Source organism: Girardinichthys multiradiatus, chromosome 10, assembly GCF_021462225.1.
Source record: "Girardinichthys multiradiatus isolate DD_20200921_A chromosome 10, DD_fGirMul_XY1, whole genome shotgun sequence".
Classification (NCBI taxonomy): Eukaryota; Metazoa; Chordata; class Actinopteri; order Cyprinodontiformes; family Goodeidae; genus Girardinichthys; species Girardinichthys multiradiatus.
In genome coordinates, this window is record NC_061803.1 from 4,234,449 (window position 1) to 4,259,698 (window position 25,250).

Here is a 25,250-nt window from a genome sequence, read left to right on the forward strand (position 1 = left end):
ATTGAAAGCATCATAAATATATTACAGGTTCACCTTTAAACCAGGGCTGCACGGTGGCACAGTTGGTAGCACTGTTGCCTTGCAGCAAGAAGGTCCTGGGTTCAATTCCTTGCCTGGGGTCTTTCTGCATGGAGTTTGCATGTTCTCCCCATTCATGTGTGGGTTCTCACCAGGTACTCCAGCTTCCTCCCACAGTCCAAAGACATGCCTGTTAGGTTAATTGGTCATTCTAAATTGTATGAATGAGTGTGTGCATGGTTGTTTGTGTGTTGCCCTGCGATGGACTGGCGACCTGTCCAGGGTGGACCCTGCCTCTCGCCCATAGACTGCTGGAGATACGCACCAGTTTCCCTGTGACCCACTATGGAATAAGCAGTAGAAAATGTCTGACTGACTTTTAAACCATAGCCCCATGGTGTTTTTATTAACAATTGTACACTGATAATATGAATGCAGTTTAGTAATCAACTACAAAAAGAAAAACGTTTTAAAAGGCTCACTAAAGAAACAAAGTGGCTAATTCGGATTCTGTTGTAGTTGGTCTGATGACATCACAAGAGGTAGCCTACAATATTCAAGCTGATCGATCAGCAGGCATTAGCAAACATCATGCCTGACCAGCAACTTTTGACAGATTTGGATATAAACTCTGAAGCATTCAAGCCTGAGCCATCAATGATTCAATTTCAATCAGTTTAGTAACGTAGCACCGACTGACAGCAGATTTAATCTCAAGGCACTTTTCTCCAGAAATAATCATATCAACAGATTCACATTGAATTAAATGCCCTCCACTTCTCTAACACAGTGCAATGAAATTGTTTTTATTCCAGTGATGGATACTGCTGTACCTGAACTTCCCTTTCTGGCTTCCGAGTGATGGGACTCTTCCCCCTAGTGTTGCCTGGAAGGAGGCTGGTGGAACAGGCGGTACTGCAGGTGCATGCAAGCTAAGGCTAATTTGTAGATTAAGGCTCATTATAAATGATAATTTTAGGCAGAAGTAACAGTTCTGCAGGAAACGGCAGAGAATCATCTTAATGAAACACGTCAACCAGATCTTATAACTTGCCTTGAAATGATCGCTGAAGATCTAACCGTTCAAGGTCGCTCTGGTCCTCTTCACAAAACCTCTTCACATGCCTCACTGTCAAATTTCCCTGAAATCCAGAGTTCTCACATCTGGCACTAAGATTTTGCTCCAGCCGTACAGAATACAAGCAAACACTTTCGAAGGTGGAATTTGATTTGAAGCACACAAATAAAAATGAAAAAACCTGAAAGCAGTCCAAATAAAAGAGTTTTCTAATGCCTTATGTGATGTCACCAGGGGTATGTGCTTTTAGAAGCTTAATTTTATGATGGTAGATTTTATCTTGATTTAATAACTATTTAGAACCAAACTATGACCTGCTATTGTATAGATGACAAACTGTACCTAAAGTGAATTTGATTAATTATGCACAAAGAAAAGTGTAGCTAGTAGTTTTAAGCATTCCACCACATAATGAAAATGCTTGCATACAGAAACAATTCCTTGCTCCAGCGTTTTCACCACTGGTGCAAGGTAAAACAGACAAAACCCTCCATCTAAATATGAAAACATCCAAGAAAGTAAATAGATACACATATAAATTTAGGGTTTATTATTGTCACCATAACAATAACGTGAATCTCTCTTTATTTTGACCATCAATTCAATCATAATTGTTCTTTTATCACAGGCAATAGTTATAATAGTGCACTTTTTATATTTAAATTATGATACAGACATTTCATTTTTTTTAAACACCTTATTCTACTGACCCTTATGAATGGAGAATAGTTTACAATCTTAGCCAGGGCTGGGTCAAGGAAGTGAAGGCGATTTGACAAATGAATCTGAAAATGAAGGTGAGTGATCGTAAAAGTGTGTCCTAACAACTCTGTACATTTTCTCTTGTGATGATGGCTCTACGACAAGGGGTGAAGAGAAAGACCAACGAGTGAAGCAAACATTAGATGTGTAGTAGAAAAAGGTTTGGCTTCGATAATTAATTTGATATGATTAGGTTGGGCGATGTCGCCATGCGGAATCAGCTCAAACTATATCTGCTGCAAAGCTTTAATCTCACTCTCACTCGGTCTTTAATCATCAGTCTCACACACAGATTCCAGATACCAGAGATAAGCATGAGAAACATGAGACTTAGACAAAGGTCACAGAGGAAAGATGAGTCAACACTTCTATCGGGGCAGGAAAGGAGTTCTCAAAGAAAATCCCAATGATTATAGGTGAATTAGACTGCAGGGTTTGGTATTAAAATGATTTTGATGACATGGAATACACTTTGTAAACAAATACATGGCAAAAGCATAAATTAATAAATAAATAAAAGTGGAACTCCTGCACTTTGTTGCATATTGTGCTGTATGGAAGACTGGTGAAGAACACTGACTGGTCTGACGGATTACTAGAGTAATGTGTGGATGTCTGAGTTGCTACGTCATGCTTGTTCAATGGCGTGACACTTTGAGACGACCGTGGGTACATTGATGGACCGCTTGGCTCGTTGGTGAACACTCAAATGAGGAGCGCCAGGTTGTTGGGAGATGCTTGCTTCCTATTTCGAAGTCCTGTGCAAAACCAGCGTCAAGACAATGTCCACTCATGAGTTTCCTGTTTTTTTTATGTTTGTTTTTTTTTTTAACAAGTCAGTATGTGAATACAATGGCAATAGGAGACAAACGTCTGGTGAGAGCTGCTTTCTGTTTGATCCAAAGGTCAGGAATGCTCTTCTTATTCAGTCTGGGCACAAACAGCTCCAACGAGGTTCAGAGATCTACGTATCACGTATTAAAATCCCCCCGAACAGTACTGTTCATATCTCTGTTCAAACCAAAGCACTATTTCAGAGCAATGAGGGTCCAAAGTGAAATCGTAGATAAAAGGAAATACAAAACAACTCGAGATCAATGTGTGCCAACAAGCAACGTTCAGACAACACAGCTGCTTCTGCTGCTGTCTTTACCAACATCACTGCTACTGACATCCTCAAACAAAAAGGAAATATATCAACACAAGTAAAACAAAATAAAAAAATATCTTTTTTCACATTCACTTAGCTTACTTGTTGGCTTTCTTTAGATCAACAAAAGCCGCTGCTGGAACTCAAAGATGCCGTTTCTTGTGAGAAAAGCTGAACCTTGTGAAACCTGAAAGTTTTTATGCTGCAATACATTTACATTTTTCTCCAGATTATCTGCATGTTGCTTGATAAGGACATGAGCGCCACTGTTAATTTAAGGAGTAATTTTGGGCGTCTGAAACTGTGAACCAACGGTATAATAATTTATCTGGTCGTGTCAGCATCCAATAGAGGACTGATTTGCTAACTAGCAAATTCTTATTTGATCTGGGAGGCTACATTTTTAATGGATGGACTCCAAACTTCTCATTCTCACACTCCTTTTTTATAACTAAAGGGCGGTTCCTCAAAGCTTCTTCCTCTTTTAAAGGTAGAATTAATGGTGACCCAGAACATCAAGATTATGTTGGCAGAAAAATGCAAGATGGGAGGGAAAAAGGCTCAATCCTTGTTGTGGTTGAGCTCTTTCAGTAACTTAGTCAAGGAAGAAAATGGGTGGCTCATGGCTCCCAGGGAAACTTGAAGGTGGAGTTATTACTGTCTAGTTTCTGGTGCAGCTCAAGCATCCTGCAGCGTGTTGTCGCTTTCTGTCCTACGGTTGGGACTGGGTTCCATTAGAGGACAGTAGGCGGGTTCTCTCCTTCGCCGAGCCTCTGCGCTGCAGAACTCCTCCGCTGCCTCCTATGCCTCCGCCGTCTGCTCGATCGCCCCACTCGCACCGGTCGCCCCCACCCTCAGATCGCCTCGAGTTTTGGCGGGTGGGGGTCCCGTGGGGACGACTGTTCTTCTCATCTGGGAAGGGATCAACAGAGCAGAACAGAAAGGTCACTCCCAATGTATGTATGATACATTCTTAATAATCTATGCACCCAGAAAAAAGTTTTATTGAAAAGAGATAGAAAAAATAACTTTACTTTTTATTCAAACAGTGTGTAAATGTGGAGATAAAATGCTTTCTGTCACACTTAAAGTTTCAGATCACCAAACTCACTTTAATATCAGATAAAGATAACCTGAGCAGATACAAAAACTGTTTTCATTCTGATTTTATTTATTAAGAGGAAAGAGTTATCCGAAATTAAACTACTTGTTAAAACTACTCCTTTAAACCAAGATATTAATCGAGTTATATAAATGTTTGCTCCACTGAAGATAAAACTCATGAATTAACAGTCTCACCACATAGGGCTTGCACCAGTGGCTGATCATGAGAGCTGAGAAGCTGGGCTTGAATTGTTTCCACCACTCGTCTGAACCTGCGACTCGGGCCTGTGGATCCGTCAAAGCAGGCACATGTCATGTTGCAGAAACATTGGTAAGAAAATGATTTTAGCGAACCATATTTCAGGTTAAGGATGCATGATTGCTCTGAAGCGCAGAGAAAAGATTTTGTGGCATCTCATTACTTGAAAGATTTAATCAAGAGCCTGCAGGACTATTTTCTTTTATTGATCTTTTTTTAGATTTAAGTTTTGAATTTTAGGAAACTCATATGTGTGTACCCATTCAATCCTATAAGATTTCTTCTGTCTCAGGCTTCTGGTTCCCACTCAGCCCATTCGCCTCAGTTTTGACCTGTATCTTTAGGTGGGATGAGTGGTTTTTCCAAATAATTTCGTTCATCACTAAGCCAGTTCTCTACTCAAAGTCTGTCATGGAGTAAGTTACGGTTCCAGAGGAGAGGTCAAGATCAAGAAAGCAAGCCTATCAACCTGTCAATGCCCTCACTGAGTCACATCTTAGTTCATCATCTAAAGATCTATCATCTTTAGTTATCATGAGCACAGAACTTATGCTCTTCAAACTACTAAATGTTGCTTCAGTACTTTCTCTGTTAGTTAGACCTCACATTAAACACTTGTTAGGCATTTGGTCTGTCTCCTGCCTGTTTTTGGGTCCTCCACTGAATACAAAAACTTAAAACTTGGCTTGTTATATCCATAAAGAGCAAAACGGTAGAATATTCTGCACAATAAGAACTTTAAAACTACCACTAACTATAGCGAGGGTTTATTCTGGATTATTGCTTAGGTCTAGGTCTCCAAAAAACTGGTTTAATATATTTTAGCAGCACTAATATCAATTGAAGCTCTGTGTTAAATAAAAGCAAACAGATTGGTATATACATTTCTGGTTAATATTTAGTGTAAAATTTGTGTTGTTAGTGGTTTATTAGAATGAAAAAGGTGAATGCTTAAAATCATATTCCCCTCTTTTATACAGAAATACATTCTTAAACAAAAAAACGTATTCTTCTGATTTTCCCCACAAAAATATAAAAAAAAAAAAAGGATAAATTTAGTATAACTTTATATGTCAGGATAACCAGAATAAGTGCAAAACCCTCTTCCTTTATGCTCAGCCTAGCAACTTGCAGCTCTAGCTGTGGATGTGACAGAAAGCCTTCCTGTTAGAAGGCAAATGAATGTTGCATTTGCCTGATATGAGGGAGAATGTCACGCTGTAAATTCCTGCTTCCCTCCTCCCCTCCCTCTCGCTCCTCTCCCTGTCCCGTTCCCTCTCGCCCTCGGAGAAGGCAATGTCCACTTGGAACTTGACGGGCTTCTGGAAGACGGAGGGACCGCCGGAGGACTTGTACTCTGCCCGGAAGCTGGTCTGGGAGATGACGCTGTGGCTGAGCGACGGGATCTGCGTGGTAGGGAGACAGAGAAGAAGCAGAGAGACCGACAGACTTACGAGGCGGGAGAGGTACAGGGGGTCCGACGTGAGCATAGGGAGACAAAGGGTGAGGGTGAGGACAGAAGAGACAGAGAGTGAGCCATTGGTGAAAGCAAAGTGCTCCGCATACGTGCCACAAGTGAGCGAGATCAAACAAAAATTAAATAAAGAGAAGAGTGAAATAATGAAAAGCAATGAGGTGCACAGCATGAGAATACCTTTCTCCCCCTGAGAGTCATGCTTATGTACAAACATAAGTTGACAGAGAGCAATGTGCAGGACAAACCACATCAGATACTCACTGACAGGAAAGCGTGGACAATGTCAGCTTTGACAGAACTCAAGGGTTTGTCTCTGATCACCACAAAGATCTGCTCCTCTTTCTCCAAACCGATGAAATTCCCAAACCAGGACTTCTTGGCCAGCCTTGTATCCAAATTGAAAATTACAAAAAGTGAGAGAAAATGCAAAGCATTAGAATCATACTGGGATAATAAAAGTTTAGGTATGTGACTTACTCAGGGCTGGATTCTGGCGTTAGACTGGACATGTCCTCTGATGTAGGAACTGGGAGAGAAAAATCTGAATTCAAGTTAATGTCATAAACAGCTGGAAGCCATAGAGGTTATATGCTAGATGTGAAAAAGATTCAACTCTTAAAACTATGACCTGCTTGAGTTGTTTCATATCGGTGTGGTTAAAACAAAAATCTGCATTTGGTCACATTAAAAACACAAACCTCAGTGTGTTTTATTGGGTTTAGAGTTTAGACCAACACAAAGCAGCACATAAGTGTGAGCTGGGAGGAAAACAATGGTTTTCAAAGAATGATGCATGCTTTTGTTACAAGTCCCTTTCACATTGATGCCCTTAAATTAAATGTAGGGCAATCAATTTACTTCCAAAGTTACCTAAATAGTACGAGGTTTGATCTTGATCATCACTGAACAAGCAGCATCATAAAGATTAATTAAGACATTTAACAGGCCAGGGATGAAGAAGATAGAAAGGTTTAAAACAGGTTATTTGGCCAGATGAGACCAAAACTGCACAATCTGACCTTTATGCAGAACCCTACGAAAGGTGGAAAAGTAACAGTGCACTGTACCCTAAACAAGCATCCAGAGTTGCAGAGGCAAGGTTTAGATAAAAGCATATTTATCTGTTAGTATGGCCCAGTCAAAGAAAAATGGGCAAAATGTCAATCTATGCAGAGACAAAATGCTTGCAGGTATAATTGTTAAAGGTGGTTCTCCGCAAACTGAAGGAAAATCCACACCACACTTTTCACTTGTTTTACTTGCAAAAAATGTTGAAAACCATCCATATTTTCACTACTACATCACAATAATGCACCACTTGTGTTTGTCTATGGCTGTAATCTCATAAAGTGCGGAAAAATTCAGTGTATGAATACTGTTGCAAGGTCACCTGTCATACAAACTCACCTTGTAACTTACGGCGATGGAATCGGGGTGATCCCAGCAAGTTGTTCTTGAAAGAATTGAGGCGAGTCCTCCAGTGGGCAGGGCTGGCCGCCATGCCACCACCTCCTCCTGGGCTGGAGGGAGGGGTGAGCGACAGCGAGCCCACCCCTCCGCCTCCCTCTGCCCGTGATGAGGATGAGGACGAGGAAGAGGAGGGCGGGGTGGAGGAGGGGTGGTGGGGATGGTGAACAGGGGTGCCCAACGGTGTGGGCAACGGAGAGCCCTGGGGGGTAACCTGTGGCACAGAGTGGGCAGAGTTTGGGTAGAAACTCTTAGTCACTGACTTAAGGACAGAGGACGAAGGGAAGAAGAAGCGGGGAATGGGTGACAGGAGTGGGGAAGGGGAGGGCGAGCGGGAGGATGGGTTGTGCAGGGGGAGGGATTTGATGGCCTGCAGGTGGGGACGGTCGGTGGGTCCTTTGGTGGGCAGGGTCTGGGTCTTGGGGTTGGGAGACGCTTTGGGCTTGTCATGAGACCGTGTTGAACGAGGAGTCGTGACGTTTCCCTGTTTGGAATCCTTTGTGAGGGGGGAAGCAGCGGCGCAGGTGACGTCTGATTGGCTGAAAGTGAAGACGGGGCTCTGGTAGGACTGGGGAGTGGATTTGGAGGAGTGTGGGAGTGGTGGGGGAGGAGAGATGGAAAACAAGAGAGAAAGGGATGGAAAATGGAGAAAGGATGGAAATGAATATCATGCTTAATGACAGAAGAGTGCATCTTATGAACAGTGAATGTGCTAAATGCAAATCAAACTGTTGATCATGAAAGCTTTCAGTTTGCTATATTTATTCTTGTCTAAAAACTCGCTGCATGAGAGGGTTTAGTAGCTGTTGTGGCAGAGACAAAGTTAAAAGTGAAGAGACAGGAGGACAGTGGCAGTGATGCTGTTACTGTGAAGCAAGGGCTTCACATGAAGACTACCTCATTTTTTAACTAATTAACCACTGGTTGTTTTCTACAGAACTGAACTACTACATGCACAAGGAGGAATAGGAATGAGTTATGGGAGAAAATGCAAACTTCCTGCTGATAAAGGTTTTAATTTGAGGAACTGGAAGTGGTTTGATGATGTGTGTAAATGACTGGAGACACTGATACATGGACAGTAAAGAAGGTTGTAGAAAGTGGCTTCATTTTTAACAGCTTAAACTTCAGAACTGTAAAAATATTGACCACAAACTGACGTTCATATTTCGCCAAACGATTAGTGAGGAAACTCGTTGTAAAAAGCTACACCTAAAACATAAATGGTTGCTACGCTACAGGCAAACATCTTTCCTAAAGGGTCGTGAAACACCACATTAATGTATAGAATGTTACGAAGGTCATAAGAGTAGCAGTGTAAACCCAAACCTGAACCTAGAGTAAATCTGAATACATTTCAAACTTTAGACCTAAACAGAAAGATACAGACTTCTATCATACATTTTAGGCTCAGAGTGTCTGTGTCCTAGGATCAGTAAAAGTTCAAGTTAAGTGATAAATGCATACAGTAGCTCTTGAACTTTTTCACTTTTTGTCACATTAGAAGCACAAACTTCAGTGTATTTATTGGGACAGTATGAGCTAGCCAAAAATAAATTGGGACACACCCATGAAGGAAAAGGAAAATGATTGGTGGGTTTCTTCTGTGGCTCTGGCTGTGTTTGGATCATTGTCCTCATGAAAGGTGGACCTCCACCCCAGTCTCAAGTCTGAGAGCCTCTAACAGGTTTTCACTTAGGGTTGACCTGTATTTACTCCAGTACTGGAAAAGTTTCCTTTCCTTTCTGAAGAAAAGAATCCCCACAGCATGACACTGTCACCACCATGTTTCACAGTGGGGACAGTGTGTTAATGGTGATTTGTGGTGTGAGTTCTTTGCATGTAGGACAAAAGTCTTTATTTTTGTCCCTTTGGACCACTGACCCTTCTTTCATATGTTTGCTGTGTGTCCTACATGGTTCGTGGAAGACTACAAATGGGACTTCTCATGGCTTTTGAAACAACAGGCCAAATAAAAAATAGATTCAATAGATTCTTCCACATGATTTGTGGATCTCTGCAGCTCCTCCAAAGTTGGCTGCTCTTCTTTGCTTGACCTGTCAGTGTAGATGGATGGCCATGTCTTGCCAGGACTTCAGATGATGGACTGAACAGAGCTCTTTGAGAGGTTCAAAGCTTGGGACCTAAACCTGCTTTAAACTTCTCCACACCTTCTCCCTGACCCGTCTGCTGTGTTCCTTGGTCTTCGTGATGCTGTTTGTTCTCTAAAGTTCTTCAAAAAAACCTCTGCTCAGTTGATCACATAAAATCCCCCGAAAACATGCTCAGGGTTGTGGTTGTAATGTGACAAAACTGTTTAAAAGTTTTAAGGGGAATAAATTGTTTTACAGGGCACTGAATATTCAGATAGCTGATATCCAGTTATTTCTATTATTACATGTACATCATTCTATACTAAAGTGCATCACCAGTCTGTGAACTCATCCTTACCCTGGGACTGCTGAGAGGACTCGAGGAGAGACCACTTGAAGCTCCACTGACTGAGCGCGACCTGGTGAGAATAACAAGCGTAAAACTAACAAAAATCCGAGTTAAAGAGTGAATACCGGATTTTGTACACATGGAGGGGAAAAGACACGCTACCTCTGACTGTGTGCAGCTGTGTCAAGGGCCCTGCGAGGTGGAGTGGGAGACCCCTGCTCCGTAACACTTAGCACTTCTAGACTTTTTCTCTCAGGACGACAGCGGCCGTGACGCGTCAGCATGGGAGAGTCAACACGCTTCCGGGGAGGGTCTGCTGTGGAAGGTCAACATGGCGATGGAACACATTCTATCAGTTTTAATGTATGTGAGACAGTGCAGTAAGCAGGAATGATCTAAAAAGAGCCAGTGGAGATGTTAATATGTTTCTAAAATAAACACATTTTAAGTTAAATCTTCCTTTGATTTAAACAGATTTAGATGTCTTCATATTTGCACTTATGAGAAGCTGATTTGGTGACAGTAGTTCCTCTGGAGGCTTTTGATTCACCGTGATATTCTTAGCTTCATTTTCACTCACAGAGCTGTTAGCCAAGTTTTTTTTTTTTTTTTTGCAAAGATAAGGAACAAGATATTAGACTTAAGAAGCTAAGAAAAGCAGCCGTCCTCTGAAATGATTCGCTCCTGCCCCCTAATGACTCACCAACGTCATTGCGTGGAGGCAGGTCCTCGTCCTCATAGCTCGGGTAGCGTTCCTTCCTGTCCAGCAGAAGGTAATAGATCATCTTCTCCTGGTTTTCTCTAAGATGGATCAACAAATGCAACAACAATTGAACAATGTCTCCCACACTTGTGAATTTTATACAGAATAATGTTACAGAACAGCTGTCTTAGTTAGTTAGTACTAACTACTGATTTGTTTTAGTCAACTGTAAATTCAGAGTATGAATTAATCATGACCAGTCAATAAGCCTGTCTTTTTTTGATATCACACTATATGCTGTCACCATTTGTAGTTAGGATAAATGAGCATGTTTATTATACAAGTTTTGCTTTTTATTGTATTTTTTTACATCATAAGCAAATTAGGAAAAAAAAAAGGCTTACTCTTCACATTGCAAATCACGGGTAAGCTTGACTCGGTCACGGAAACATCCTAGAGAGTGCATGCTTTCCAACACATCCGGGTCCAGCTCTGTCAGGGACAAGATTCTCCTCACGCAGACCCGCCTGGGAGGAGGCTGCTCGGGACACGGCTCATTACGACCGCCCCTACACAAAACACAGCAAATCACAAGCAACTGGGATTAAATTTAAGATCTGGGGCAGCACCTTTTGACAGCGGTTTAAAAAGGTTGCATGAAAGAATGAACGTTTACTCACTGATACCAGGAGTGTTTCTGGATGGCCTCTAGCTGTAAAAGGAACAGGGCAGATGGGGCCATTAGTTTCTGCAGTCTGTTCACAGCCAGATGGCTACAGAGCTGGGCTGTGCATACAGTTTGCACAAGATTTCTTTTTCATTTTTCTTAGAGTACATTTCATCATCTCTGAATAACGAATGTCAAATCCCAGTTTACAACTTTATTCCTTGCTGGAATGGAAAAGAAAAAATGATGTCACAATAAATGTTTTAATCTAGATAGAAAATGCCTGGAAAAAGCTTCACATTTTCAACAAGCTTGTTGCAACATTTTTATTAAGATTTGAATTTAAGATTTTAACAAACCAAAACAAAGTAGGGCATAATTGTGAGGTGGATACATGGTATTCAGCCCCCCTTACAGCTGCAGGTGTTTAGACATATGTCTCCACCAGCATCTACAGACTCTTTCTCTCGCAAGATCAAGCTGTTAACATTAAATTTCATTAAATGAAAGTCTCGCCATAGTTCTCAATACGATTTAGATGCAGACTTTGACTGGGCCATTCTAAAACATGAATCTGATCCGATCTAAACATTGTAGCTCTGGCTGTTTGTTCAGGGTGGGTGTCCTGTCTGAAGATGAACCTTCCCCCTACTTTTAAGTCTTCTGAAGCCTCTAACAGGGTGTCTTCCAGGATTGCTCTGTATTTAGCTCCATCCATCTTCCCATCAACTCTGAAAGGCAGCTAACTGCAAACAGGATATCTAAGGGTTTTTTGTTTCTTCTTGCCACTCCTCCATAGAAGCTATATTTGTGGAGCGTGCATCTAGTAGCTGTCCAGTCCAGTGTCCTACCTGAGCCATGGATCTCTGCAGCTCCTCCAGAGTTACCATGGGCCTCTACACTACTTCTCTACTAATTCTCTCTTTACCCAGCCTGTCATTTTAGGTGGACAACCAGATACTTTTACAAGGAACTATAATGTGATTGGTAACATACCGTGAGCCTCTTCTCAGGATTGACCTCTATCATGCCTTTGAGCAGCGACTGGCAGTCCGGGGGGATGAAGTGCGGCATGTGGAACACCCCACTCTTCACCTTTTCCAGGAGTTGGCGTAGGTTGTCATGGTCAAAAGGCAGGGCACCCTGTAGATAAGAGGGAGAGAGGAGAAATGATAGAGAAACAAATATTTTAAAGTAAAATTTAACAGACTGCACTGTGAAGATGTAAATTTGAAACTGACCACCAGGAGGGCAAAAAGGATGACCCCACAGCTCCACACATCTGCTCTCCTCCCATCATACTTCTCCCCCTGTCAAAGACAGAAAATTAAAAATCTGAATCGATACGTGTTTCCAAACAATTGCTAGAATTCACTCATTTTAACTGAATTATCTGTTATTCAAGTTTAAACATGACTATATTTCTGTAAAAAGAAACTCTGTAATCCATTTTAATCCTTGCCCTTAATCTGTCTCCACCAATACTGTGAAAACAACATTGTATTCATGGAGCTAGATAATCTTTTAAGTGCTGAGTTTAATAAGAAAATTCACTTTGACTTGAGGTGAGCCCAATAAAAACAACACAAATCAGATTTAATTGGAGAGGTTTCACATTTATCTCTAATGGTTTTTAATCATTAGTGCCACTGGTTGATGTTCAGCTCATGTAGCTGAATGCATTTGCTTCAGAATCAATTATTTAATAACATAATTTGCTCATTTTCATCACAGGTGAAGGCATCTGGGGAGGACACAGTGTGAAGGCAGCTCACTCACCCGTATAACTTCAGGACAGGCATAATGTGGCGATCTGAAATCAAAAATAAATGTGTCACAGGAAACATGAGTATTTCTATAAATACTGAGGTGATGACAAGAGTTGAAATAACTGCAAAATATACCAGTATAAAAACGTTTACAACAGTTGCATGGACTCTTTCACAAGAGTAGAAGCTTAGACATATCATTTTTAGATTCTTTGGCTAAGTTCTGTTTCTGCAACCGATACAATACTGGCCTCGTGTATTGGCAACCCATGTAAAGAAACAACTACTAGAGGTTGTCTACATGCTAACCAGTTGTTTTGGGAGTGAAGCTGAAAACAAGCCTTTTCTGTCCTACTATGTCAAATGTAAACATATGGAGCTTGCTAAGCTCTAGCGGGACTTTAACTAGGACTGTGTGCAAACCCATTTTGAGTTCTAGGTCAAATTGGCCTAAAACAAAAGATAAATATTTGTTTGTTAAGTATGGTGGAGGAGCTGTGATGCTACGGACCTGTTTCTCTTCCAAAGGCCATGGGAACCTTGTTGGAGTCTAAGACATCAAAAACATTTCAAAATACCAGGAGATTTTAAATACTTATGCGGTGGTCTCTGCCAGTAAAATGAAGATATATCATCATTTGGTCTTTAAATTGGATAATGATGCAAATAATAAGACCTAATTACCACAGAAATTGTTCACTAGAAACAAAATCAACTGTTTTTACGGGCTTCCAAGTCCCCAGACCTATGTTTTACAGACAACCTGTAAGTTGAACTGTTGACAGGAGAGGATGAGTAGATCCAGACCTCTAGAGGATCTAGATCCAGAGAGATCATTAATGTTTAAAGATTCCTATCTCTACATGCCCCAACCTTGTGAAATATTATACAAGAATAAAGGGAGTTGTACAAAAAGTTAAAAGCATTGGCAGGAATAACTGTGCCACTGATTTTGTTAAAAACAACCTCACACATAGGGCTGGTACTCACCCACAGCTGGTCTCCAACAGGCTGTCCCCCACCTGCAGAGAGGCCATACCGAAGTCAGCAATACGAATGTTGTTCTTTTCATCTAGCAGCAAGTTCTCTGGCTTCAAGTCTCTGTGACTGCAAAAAAAAAAAACCAACACATACAGATTACACCCTGTTTGCCCTCTTGCTCCAGCAACAAACTGGGTGTTTTCTACCATCAATCTGGGAATATTTGCTTTTAGTTTAATACCAGGGCTAACACCTTGGAAAATCAAGAAGACCAGGTCAAAATTTAAGAGCCAGAGCTTTGAAAGCAAAAACCAACCAGATGGAATGACTGTGGCAGAAATCCAAAGCAGAGATGATCTGCCTGAAGAATTTCCTGGCTTCTTTCGGAGTTAGACGTCCCTTCTTCACCAGGTAGTCAAAGAGTTCTCCTCCTGACACATGCTCCAACACCAGGTATCTGTCAACAAGAGAAACACAACCATGTGATTGCAAATTGCAAGAAGTAGAGTAGACAAATAAGTACTAGACTGTGTTCATAATTACATCAATGACTTAGTGCTATGATGGATACATTAGTTTATGTAGTACTTTGATTTTCACACCCACTAAAATAAATAACGGGAAAATATATGCCTAGTGACGTTCTGATTTCCTCTATTGATATGTCTCCATATTTCGGCAAAAGTTTTCAAAGTTCAAAGTTTTCCACCTTTTATGTATTCAGAATGATTTTTAGCATTGTCTAAATCAGGAGCATAAAATGATCCTAAGACGTCGATACTTTCTGGAACAACATAAATTTCGGCACTTTGACAGAGACAGTATTTGTGAAATTTATGCTTCCAATGTTTGCTTGCAAGACCCTATTAAGGACCAAACATTTTTTGAACAGCCTTCCAAAAGAGCCATTGTTAAAGGCACTAAAACATGGTCGATAATTCTCTGAAAAATGAGAATTACTGTAAAGGCAGGAGATTTCACACCCTTCCTAAAATAATACTTGTCTCCATCTAACTCCCAAGTTCATTATTCAGTTAGAAAGCATTCAGGAGCAGAACTCGTGCAGAGGGAACTCACAGATATTTGTTGTTCTCATAAACATCATGCAGCTTCAACACATGCGGATGCTCGATCAGCTTCAGAATGGCAATCTCTCTCTCAACCTAGTTAGTCAGAAGAGAAAGGATAAGGAGAAGCACAAGAACCACACAGCAGTGATCCGTCTGAAGCACCAGAACTAAGGTAAGGAGACAATAAATATGGCAGTTGGTTTACAGCTTAACACAGCAGGCAACATACAAATAGCACTATTATCATCATTAGGTGTGGGCCAGTTTCTGTTATGTAGGTACATTAAGTTACCTGAATACCTTTACAATATTCACTGTAACCAGAGTTATCTCCAGCTGCATGGAGCATAGAGTAAGGCAGCACTCTCCCTTCCCCACCTCTTGCTGCACACTACCAGTCAGCTGGCTGAAAGAAGGCTTCACTTTTACTCTATACTTAAACATACTTAATTGTAACTTAAAATAAAAGCTTTCAAATACTCTTCAAATAACTATTTTCTCTCCATTCTATATGAGCAGTAGGGACATTGGATTAAAATTGAGAGCTGCTTAGCAAGGTTCGAATTTCCCATTTGGAATTCCAACTTTAGGAGGCGTTCCTTTAATTTTCCTAGCAGAGAACTTCATCCAAATCCAACATCCGAGTACAAGAAGAACATAACGATTAGTTTCTACATCCCTAACTGAACAAAACCAGTTATGAGAAATGGATTAAATTAGCCTTACAAACTAAAGCTCCTACATTCTATTCAAAATAAAAAATATTTTTAACTATAGCCCTTGCAAAACCAGGCTCCACATTGCTAATTAAACTTAACTCAGCATGAAAAAGGTGATTCTGCTGGAATTCAAAAATAGAACTGTTATAAAATAAAAGTCTTGCTTTTAAATGGGTTAATTATAACAAAAGTTGGTTCCATGTTCCTGGGTTTACTGGGTTTTAAAGCCTAAGATTGATGCATTTTGGGCCTAACTCAGCAGCAGAACCTTGATTATGGTGCTAGGTGGTATGCAGCAAGCAGTAGGTACCTGAAAATCTCTTCAGGAATATTGCTAATTCTAAAGATGATGTGTAATAGTGAATAGCAACTGTTTTTCTGTTTTAAACAGAAACAAATATAACGTTTTGTTTTAATACAGCGTATTTTTTTTTTTAACAGTGAGATTCCCATACCGGCCCATGCCTAATGAGAACAGCCACATCAATATACATACTATACCTTCATCAGGACTGACTCCGACAGCTTCTCGCGGTTGACTATTTTGATCGCTACCTTCTGACTCGTAATGCAGTGGATACCGAGTTTGACCAGCCCTGAATATAGAAAAGAGACATTTATCAATATGATTCAATATGCAGGAAAGGATCAGTTTTATATTGTTCATACTACAATGGGTATGTGTACTCTCACCTGTCTGTCCCTTCCCCAGCGTCTTCTCCAGTCGATAAGGCCCAACATATTGAGCAGACTGACTCAGAGACAGTTCCTTACTCATACTGCTCCCACTGAAGGCTCAATACACAATCAGAACTAATACTGCACTGGGATTAATTGCAATTTATCTGGTTCTGTACAGCTTTTACATAAGCTGGTGCAGGATATTACGCTAAACTTTAAATGTCAGGGGTATCACAGCTATTTCTAGGTTACTAACATGTATGATGAAATAACAACCCTTTCAAAAATAAAATGAAGATTGTTCAATTAGGCTGAGATAAATATGTTCCTGTTCTAAGACGCGGTAAACATGGCGTTTAAATTTAACAAAAATACATGGTTTAAAGCAGAGAAACTGAGATGACAGTTAGTAGTAGGGCTGCTTTCTGAGTTAAAAACTAACCACTGTCCTTAAAATCAACATGATAGGGGTACTACAGGCTAACTAGTACGTTTTATGTATGTACATTAGCTTATTAGTGTAATTTAGTCACATTTATGACGTTAACTACATATATTTGTCATTAACCTATAGCTGTAAAACAAGCCGTGTGCTTTACTTATGTCATTTTCTGTTTGCGCATATTAATGAAATGTCCAATACGTCGCTTAGATGTTCGCTCTGAAGACGTGATAATTGTTATTTTTCTCTCTGTCTGGCCTGTTTTACAGGTGCAACAACATGCTATCTGAGGCTAGCTTTAGCTTCGACGCCTCGACCAACGGCCGTCTCGCGCCTGTCACAAACACCGACCCCGCTTGAAGTTTCTCGGCGTCGCTAAACGGTCACTTTTATCGCACGGCTGCCACATTCTCTCGGTTGTTCGAGGTGAAAAGCGCAGTCCTCGCCGGACAACCATGTTTTTATATATGTATATTTTTTGTTCTATTTTATTAGCGTAGCGTAGTCCTCCTCCGTCCCCTGCCTCTCCTCGTCTCTGCCTCCCTACATCACTGCAAGTGGCGGATCACAGCATCTTCTTCCCCCTCTCCTCTCCTTCAGCGTGTCTTCCATGGGCGGATACACACACAGGTGAAAAACACTGCACAAACCAGCTTGTCTTCTTCCTCGTTTCTGATCCCAGTTAACGCAAGCGAAAGGCCCCCTTTGGATGATACTCCGTTTTCTTGCCGTAAATCGATATTTTCGCTCCCCTCTTCCCTTCCTTCGCCCCGCTCGCATCAGCATCCGGGTCTCACTCCCTCTCCATCCTCTCTCCTCTTGGCTTCTGTTCCCCGCCCTCCTGGTCGTCTTCCTCAAAATACGCTTATCTCTGCATTCACCTCGGCACCTGCCACACTGTGGGCCGCAGAGGACACCTCCCTCTCTATTATTATGAATAGACGTGGATAAACATCGCCTGAGGCTGCGGTTGGGATGGTGAGGAGATTTTAGAATAACTCGGTAGGCCTGCAGTACTTCACTTAGCAGGTTTAGGCAAGAATGTTTGTAGTTGCAGTGCCTTTCAATGGTATTTATACCTCTCGCACCTTTTCTAATTTTGTCACAAATACAAATCTATTTTATTCGAATTTTAATGAGATATAACAACGCAAACCTTTTTATTATAAATAATCTGAAAAGTGTGGATTGTATTTGTATTCAGTCCCCGTATCTATCTATCTATCTATCTATCTATCTATCTATCTATCTATCTATCTATCTATCTATCTATCTATCTATCTATCTATCTATCTATCTATCTATCTATCTATCTATCTATCTATCTATTCTATCTATCTATCTATCTATCTATCTATCTATCTATCTATCTATCTATCTATCTATCTATCTATCTATCTATCTATCTATCTATCTATCTATCTATCTATCTATCTATCTATCTATCTATTCTATCTATCTATCTATCTATCTATCTATCTATCTATTCTATCTATCTATCTATCTATCTATCTATCTATCTATTCACAAGTAGAGGGTTAGTAGAATCTGTAATCTATTTAATCAGTCAAATTATTTAAGATTTTGAACTAGAAGTAATCAAATGCACAGTCGCCCCCTCAGGCCATGCCGCCCTGAGCAGTCGATCATAGCACCTTCTGCCACTGGTTGTAACTGCGGTTTTTGTGCACCAACCCAACATTACTGCAATTTTAAATATGAATTAACTTGGTTTATTTATACTTAAATTCTATGTCACCAAATGTTTTACTTGTGAATTCAGTTTTAGATTAATTTAATTACAAATGTGCTTTCTTTTTCAGAATGAACAACTATCCCATCTAATGTTGAAAAACATGTTTTTTTGTTGCCTTCTGATGGTCAATAAAATATTCCATTTGAAGCAGGATTACTTGATTGACTCCACAAACCTGATGCTCTGTAAGAACCAGTCAAGCTGAACTCACAGAGATGACAGCATTGCAAAAAGGAAGTGCAAGACATTTTTACATGTATCACCTGTAAACTGCATTAAAAAATCTCAAAATCGAAATTCGATATGTTGTGTGTGTGTTGGTGGATAATTCCCCACAGATCATCTTCATCTGTGCCTAGTTCGTTGATTTTTATACAGTAAAGAGGATTCGTTTGTTTTTGTTTTTTACCACAGAACAAAAATAGTAAGGAAAAGATTTCTCCTATAGCATTTAAGATTTTTGATACGTAAAAGTAATAAACCTGCTTTAGGCCAGTATTATCCAGGATAACCCAATTTCACTTAATAATGGTAATTAATAAGATAGTACACATTATTATAGGTGCAATGTTGGAATTTTTTTCTTTTTTTTTTTCAACTTGCAAAAATTCCTAATTTAGTTTTATGTCAAACTGGATTGTAATCTTTGTGCATTCCTGTAATCAAAATTTGCATTGTTTTAATTTAAACAAGCGTTGTGCTATTGCACATATTTGAATTACATTTATGATCAAAATGCATCACCGAGTACTTTGAGAAACAGTGTTTTTAGAGAGGAAAAAATAAAATATGAAAACACCTTATAACACATTACAAGTATCTATTAAAATGAGAATAAACCGCGTAGCATTACTCTAACCACAAATATGTGACATTTCTAACCTTTCATTTTCTCCTCCGGTCACATGGACTGTCAGATCTATCTCTGTGTGGAAAGAGGAACGTTATTGTTTCTTTCTAACTGAGAAAGCTAGATAGTTTAATGATTCATATGATTGTTCATACTAGGTATTTCAAAAATGTATTTTGTGGTTTAAGGACCTTGGGGGATTTTCTGAAGCTTGTGCGGAAACATCTTCCTTTGTGTTAAAAGGTTAGCTATGATTCTCAAACATCCTGCCAAATGTATGTCCTGGTCCTATCGCCATCCACCGTTCCTGACTCCTCCTCAATGGAGCAACATTTAATGCTAGAAGATATGGGAAGGAAGTAAAACCTTCCCACCTAGATGCCATGTCAGAAGAAGAAGAAAACAATATATATATAAGCTTCACATACAAGCAAGATGATTTGGTCATTTTCTCAGATGAGACGATGTGGAAATCATTGGCCTTCTCCCTTTTAACCTAAATAAGATAAGATTGAGTCAGATCAAGCAGAGATCTTTTCATACAAGGTTTCAGAAAAGTCTGGTGAAGTCTGTATTAGCAATTAAGAGTTAAATCCCTTGACTATTTGGAATGCTGAACATTACTTCAGACACCCTTTTATTCTTACTTATTTCTAATTGGTAGATACCCATAAATATATCTTATTTGGGAAAGCTTTGAAATACGTAGACATAAATATGTGATTATGATTTCTAGTGGTGAGTGTGAACTTACTTTATGAAATCCATGTTTATTAGGGTCCATCAGACAGAGTTTTTATGCAGGCCTGGAAGGCATCCTTGCAGTCCTCTGCTTTCTTTTCTCGAAGGCTGAATCACAAGATAACACACTTAGCCCTAACTTCTAAACACACCAGGCATTTGCCTGACTCCTGCTGATCGGACCTGATGTAAATCAGCCAACATAGAACTATGAACACATAGAAATGTGGCCAAATGCTTTCTAAAGGAGCATCGGCGGATTTGTTAATGCAACCTGCAAAGATTTTTCTGCAGCTCAGACCTGTGCAGCTTTTTTATCTGACACCAGGGAAGCACAGAAACCCAAGCCCCGCACCAAATATCTGCTCCATCTTAAAGTGACAGCCAAATGTGTTAGCATCCCTGATTAAGATGTGCTTTTTAAATAGCCAAATAGTGAATTCATGTTCGATTGCAAAATAAAAAACACTACAGTTGGTTTGGATATGAAAGCCAAACCTACCTGTCTTCGTTTCCACACAAGCATAAAAGGATTTGTGGAAGAGCATCTGATGCCCACTGTTATGTAGGGTGGAGGGTCTATAATGCTGTGGGCCAAAGGATCTGGAAACCTTGTTTAAGTATTTGAATATCAGAACAACCTCTCCAACAATCTCTACGCCTCTAAAAATGGGTCATGGTGAAAGTCTTTCAGCAGGTTAATAAAAACCAAACACATGACCAAACAAAACACAAAAATAATTCACCAAATCCAAAATCAACCTTCTTCCATGGTTAGCTCAGTCCCTAGACCTTAACCAGTTAGAGAACCAGTGGGTGAGCTTAGGAGAGGAGACCAAAGAAGCAGATTCCTCTCTCAGCAAGCTTCCATGTTAGAGGAAAAAACTAAGTGCTCTCCTATTGTACAAAGTAGTGGCAGCATAGGAACCGCTGATTGTGCCACTATAGTACTTTTCATGAAAATAAACATTTGGTAATATGATATTTGTACTAAATGTACAAATAAATGTACTAACATTTTAAGCAGTTTTTTGTCTTAAGTGTAAGATTCTCAAGAATCAAGGATCCTACTGGAATAAAAGATGGATCTATTTAAATTTTATGTCAGCATCTTTACCAGAGATGCCAATAAACACGACTCTCACTGTAACATGAACCAACTCCCTGGTATGTACCGGCCTCATGTGTGGAAATCTATTTTTAACTTCTGATCCATTTATGCATCTCAAGACGTTTATGTTCCTGGACTTTAAATGCCAAACAGTTTGTCAAATCATGTAAACTAGTGACCTGTGTCTGATGTAGTTAAAAAGGCTTCTGATGGCACAGCTATACTGACTGACTTCTTCACTTAGATCGAATGTTACCTGCAGTTGTTCATCCTTCCTGTTTAAACTCAGCACTTCTCAGCGTCCTCCTTGATAATCTGGCACGGTGCTGGCACTGCATCAACGAGAACTGGCATTTGGACTGAACAGCGCCGGAGGTGTGGTGCTGCAACAGCTGCGGTCAAGTGGGACCATAGAGAGAGGTGGAAATACAGTCGGGTAGAGGAAGCATGACGGTGGCCACACATGACAATCTTAGGAAGTTCTTTTAATTTTAAATTCAGACTTTATGTTAATATCAAAACATTTTCTCCCGTTGTTTCACCTCAAAACAAATCTTAATTAACTAAGAAAATTAATACATAGAAGTGCTGTTAAATTGTTTCCCCTTTAATGATTTTCTGTGTTTTTGTTTTTTTGTCACACTTTGATGTGAAATTATATTTCCGTATCATTATAGTTTTTTTTAACAACCAAACAAAGTGGACATAATGTTTTGCAAGCGTACACATTTTATTGTTCTGCCAAAACATCTGCCAAAATCTAGTTTAATGTAAAGGTTTGCATATGGTGAGATCTGGGCTGCAAGCATATTTAACTATACCATTGATTGTCTTTTCTTTTACATAAATCTAAGTAAAATTCTCCTATTTCTATCTTTTGTTTTGTTATTCTTCTAATGATTGTGTGCGTGCTTGACCTTTGGGGTCAACTGTTATACATCACAATGTCCTCTTAAGTGCTCTCTGCATGAGGTCAGATAGAGAGGGCCTTTTCTGGCTCCTGGCTTTGTTTTAAAACAGTTTGTTGGTTTAAGGGGATAATCTGTGATTAGGGTTAGAAAAGGAAATAAAAATTAGCTTTAAGAAAGGATGAAAAAAGGAAACATATTCTACAGAGTTTTTACCTTTTAAGGATAAAAATGGGAGAGGATTTCTTTAAGAAATCCCTGAAAAGTCTACCTTTTTCTCATTTTAATTGTATCCTACCCTATTTTCTTTTTCTATTATATTTTCATGCTTGTAAAAAGCTATATTGTTTTTAATTCCTATTTAGCGCACCCCACACATTTACAGGAAAAATATGCATCACGGATCATGGTAATTAAAAACAAAGTAGAATATCCAATTTCCTCTTTTCAATTTTCCATTACAGTATGGTCAGAGTGTAATTACATATCACAGCAAAATAAAAGCTTATGATATGTCTTATAAAAAGAAAAGATAATGCATAAAACCTTCCATGTCAGAATCAATAAACAGGACAGGTGAAAATATGTTATTTTGTTTCTCTGCTTTGAAAAATATGGCCATGTAGATGACATAATTTATTAAATTCTGAAACATAGAACACATTAAGACAGCAACATGCATGCTGTATTGTAATTATATTTATTGAAGAATGTTACACCCTGCAGAATCAGCACCGTTGTTTTTGGTAAGTCGGGTAAATGTAAACCTATGTTTGGCCTTGGGTGGATTTTAATTCTAGATTTAAACAATTTATCCAAAACATGACTTGTATATCAACATGAATGGTAGCAGAGATGCTAAAGGTACAGTGTCATAGAAAAGTATGTATACCCCTTATACGCATGCACAGCAGCAGCAGCAGCAGCAGGGAAGGTGTTCAGAGTTGATTGGAAGATGGATGAAGCTTAGGACGAAGCTGTTAGATCCTGTGAAAGGTTTGAGACGGGGTTAGAGGTTCACCTTCCAGCAGACAACCAGAGGAACAATGGAATGATTTAGATCAAAGCATATGTATGTGTTAGAACGGCCGAGTCAAAGATCCGAGATAAATCATATTGAGTCTGTGTCAAAACTTGAAAACTGATTTTCGCAGATGGTCTCCATCCTATCTAGATTAACCTGAGTTGTTTTGTAAAGAAGAATTTAAACAACTGGGAAAATGTGAAGAATAAATCTGTTTGAACACGTGTAAAGCTGGTAGACATCACCAGAAAGACGTGCAGCTATGAATGTAATGAAATGTGATTCTACAAAGTATTGATTTAATGAGGATAAATAAATATGCATGACACGCCTTTCAGATTTTTAGAATTTATTAGAAATCTGTGAATCATTTCCCTCTCATTTCCCTGCTGTGTGATACTCTGTGGTGGTAAAAAAATAAAATAAAAAACAGTGAAACACTTGGAAGTTTTTTATTTTGACATGACGAGATAGGAAAAAGTTCAAGGGGTATGATTACTTTTGCAAAGCATTGCATGTCAGCTTAACACAGAAAATAGCAAAGGCATTGAGAATGTGTACGCCTAACTGGTTATGCATATGAACCATAGGATATTGTTGCAGGACAGAGGAGACACTTGAATACCAGTGCTTTGTATCTCTTCTGACTCCAGTCTAAAAAAGAAATTATCCTTTTTCAACCAGAGTATCAAGCCTCTCCACTAGAGGGCAGCACTGATATGGCATTGAAAGGTCAGGAGGCCTGTAGAATATGATAATATTAAATAAATTAGAATATTTGTTCCGATCAGGTTCGATTGTCAGATTAAAAGTACCCTTTGGAAATAACAACATCTGAGGAGATATGAAACATCCTTTTCATTAAGCCTACATTGTGTTCTCCCCCCACTCCTCTTCTCTCTGTACACAGATGGCTGTACCTCAGCGGACCCATCTGTGAAAACTGTGAACTTTGCAGATGACACCAGTGTCATTGTTTTGATCCAGGTCAGTGATGAGTCTGCATACAAACTGGATCTGAGAACCCGAGCTGGTTCTCACACAAGGCCCAGCAGAGACTGCACTTCCTGAAGCAACTCAGAAAGTACATCCTTCCACAGGAGCTGCTGGTCATCTTCTACACTGCCATTATTCAGTGTGTCCTGTGTTCATCCATTACTGTGTGGTTTGGCTCATCCGAAAACAGGACAGGTCCAAACTACAGTGAATAATTTGGTCTGCAGAGAGGGATCCATCCAGGACTCAAACAAGTCTAGGGTCCTGAAAAGGGTAACTTATATCCCTGCAGATCCCACTCACCCTGGACACAAACAGTTTGGACTATTACCTTCAGATCAAAAACCAGCTGCCACAGAGACAGTCTCTTTCCCCAGGCTGTCTCTCTGATGAACACTTAAAAGTGGGCACAAACTTGGTGAATAAAACTGATTCTGATTTCTGTATTAATAATGTTTTTTTGAGTCGGATGTAATATCCTAACCTTAAATATTGTGTTTTCCCACTAACTGAAAATCATCATAATTAACAGAAACAAATGCTTGAAAACACCAGTTTACATGTAATTAATCCATATAATGTGTTTCACTGAAATAAATGAACTTTTTAATAATGTTCTAATTCATTGAACAGGACTGTATTTAATACTCAATTGTCTATTTGTGACAGTTTAAAAATAACGTTTCCTATTGTATCTCATTTTATTTCTGCACCCGGGAATTCTTACAAAGTAACATAACAGTATGGCCGTTTAGAGTGTCAGAAAACCCCCCAGTAAGTATGAACTAGATCATCTCTGAGAGCCAGAGCTCAATGATGCCTCCATCAATATAATTACTAGAAAGCTCAGTGTGCCATCTGCTGGCCCAAACAATCATGTACATATAGTTTGCCAGGCAGGTTCTCTAAATAATAAGCTATACCAGAATCATGTTAACAACTGTTGCCATGTCAGGAGAGCACATGGATGGAATCTGAAACAAGTCCCTGGGGAGGGGAGGCCAAAACGGGTTAGATACAGACTCAGAGAGATTTACAACAGGTTTAAAACAGGTAATCTGATCTATTGTTAAAC

General features: G+C 39.6%; 1 protein-coding gene and 1 long non-coding RNA gene across 10 annotated transcripts; one reads left to right on the plus strand and one right to left on the minus strand.

The window, feature by feature from the left end:
* Positions 1 to 1,629: 1,629 nt before the first annotated feature.
* On the minus strand, positions 1,630 to 17,750 carry brsk1a (BR serine/threonine kinase 1a). 9 transcript variants are annotated; one of them, XM_047377562.1, is made up of 19 exons: positions 16,360 to 17,750; positions 16,168 to 16,262; positions 14,955 to 15,040; positions 14,194 to 14,334; positions 13,887 to 14,003; positions 12,907 to 12,940; positions 12,369 to 12,437; positions 12,124 to 12,270; positions 11,141 to 11,172; positions 10,865 to 11,029; positions 10,461 to 10,558; positions 9,920 to 10,073; positions 9,767 to 9,827; positions 7,256 to 7,883; positions 6,326 to 6,389; positions 6,110 to 6,233; positions 5,567 to 5,777; positions 4,308 to 4,397; positions 1,630 to 3,920 (listed from the first exon to the last, which is right to left on the minus strand). In XM_047377562.1, the coding sequence occupies exons 1-19, from the start codon at positions 16,442 to 16,444 to the stop codon at positions 3,721 to 3,723; spliced, it is 2,601 nt and encodes an 866-aa protein (XP_047233518.1). In that variant the 5' UTR covers positions 16,445 to 17,750; the 3' UTR covers positions 1,630 to 3,720. The 9 variants fall into 9 exon arrangements, with proteins under 9 accessions (XP_047233518.1, XP_047233517.1, XP_047233523.1 ...); XM_047377561.1 differs by having other exon boundaries at positions 1,630 to 3,932; positions 16,360 to 17,691; XM_047377567.1 differs by having other exon boundaries at positions 6,326 to 6,374; positions 7,256 to 7,529; positions 16,360 to 17,681.
* Positions 17,634 to 18,842, plus strand: LOC124875415. Its single transcript, XR_007040031.1, has 2 exons — positions 17,634 to 17,767; positions 18,613 to 18,842. It is a non-coding gene; the product is annotated as an uncharacterized LOC124875415 (long non-coding RNA).
* Positions 18,843 to 25,250: the final 6,408 nt, after the last annotated feature.

Excerpts from the sequence above, each read along its gene's own strand:
- brsk1a (XM_047377561.1), bottom strand. The coding sequence starts at position 16,444 with ATGAGTAAGGAACTGTCTCTGAGTCAGTCTGCTCAATATGTTGGGCCT. Across the intron at positions 16,263-16,359 it reads GCTGGGGAAGGGACAGACAG|GGCTGGTCAAACTCGGTATC; the intron begins GTGAGAGTACAC and ends TTCTATATTCAG. Across the intron at positions 6,234-6,325 it reads ACGCCAGAATCCAGCCCTGA|GCTGGCCAAGAAGTCCTGGT; the intron begins GTAAGTCACATA and ends TTTGGATACAAG.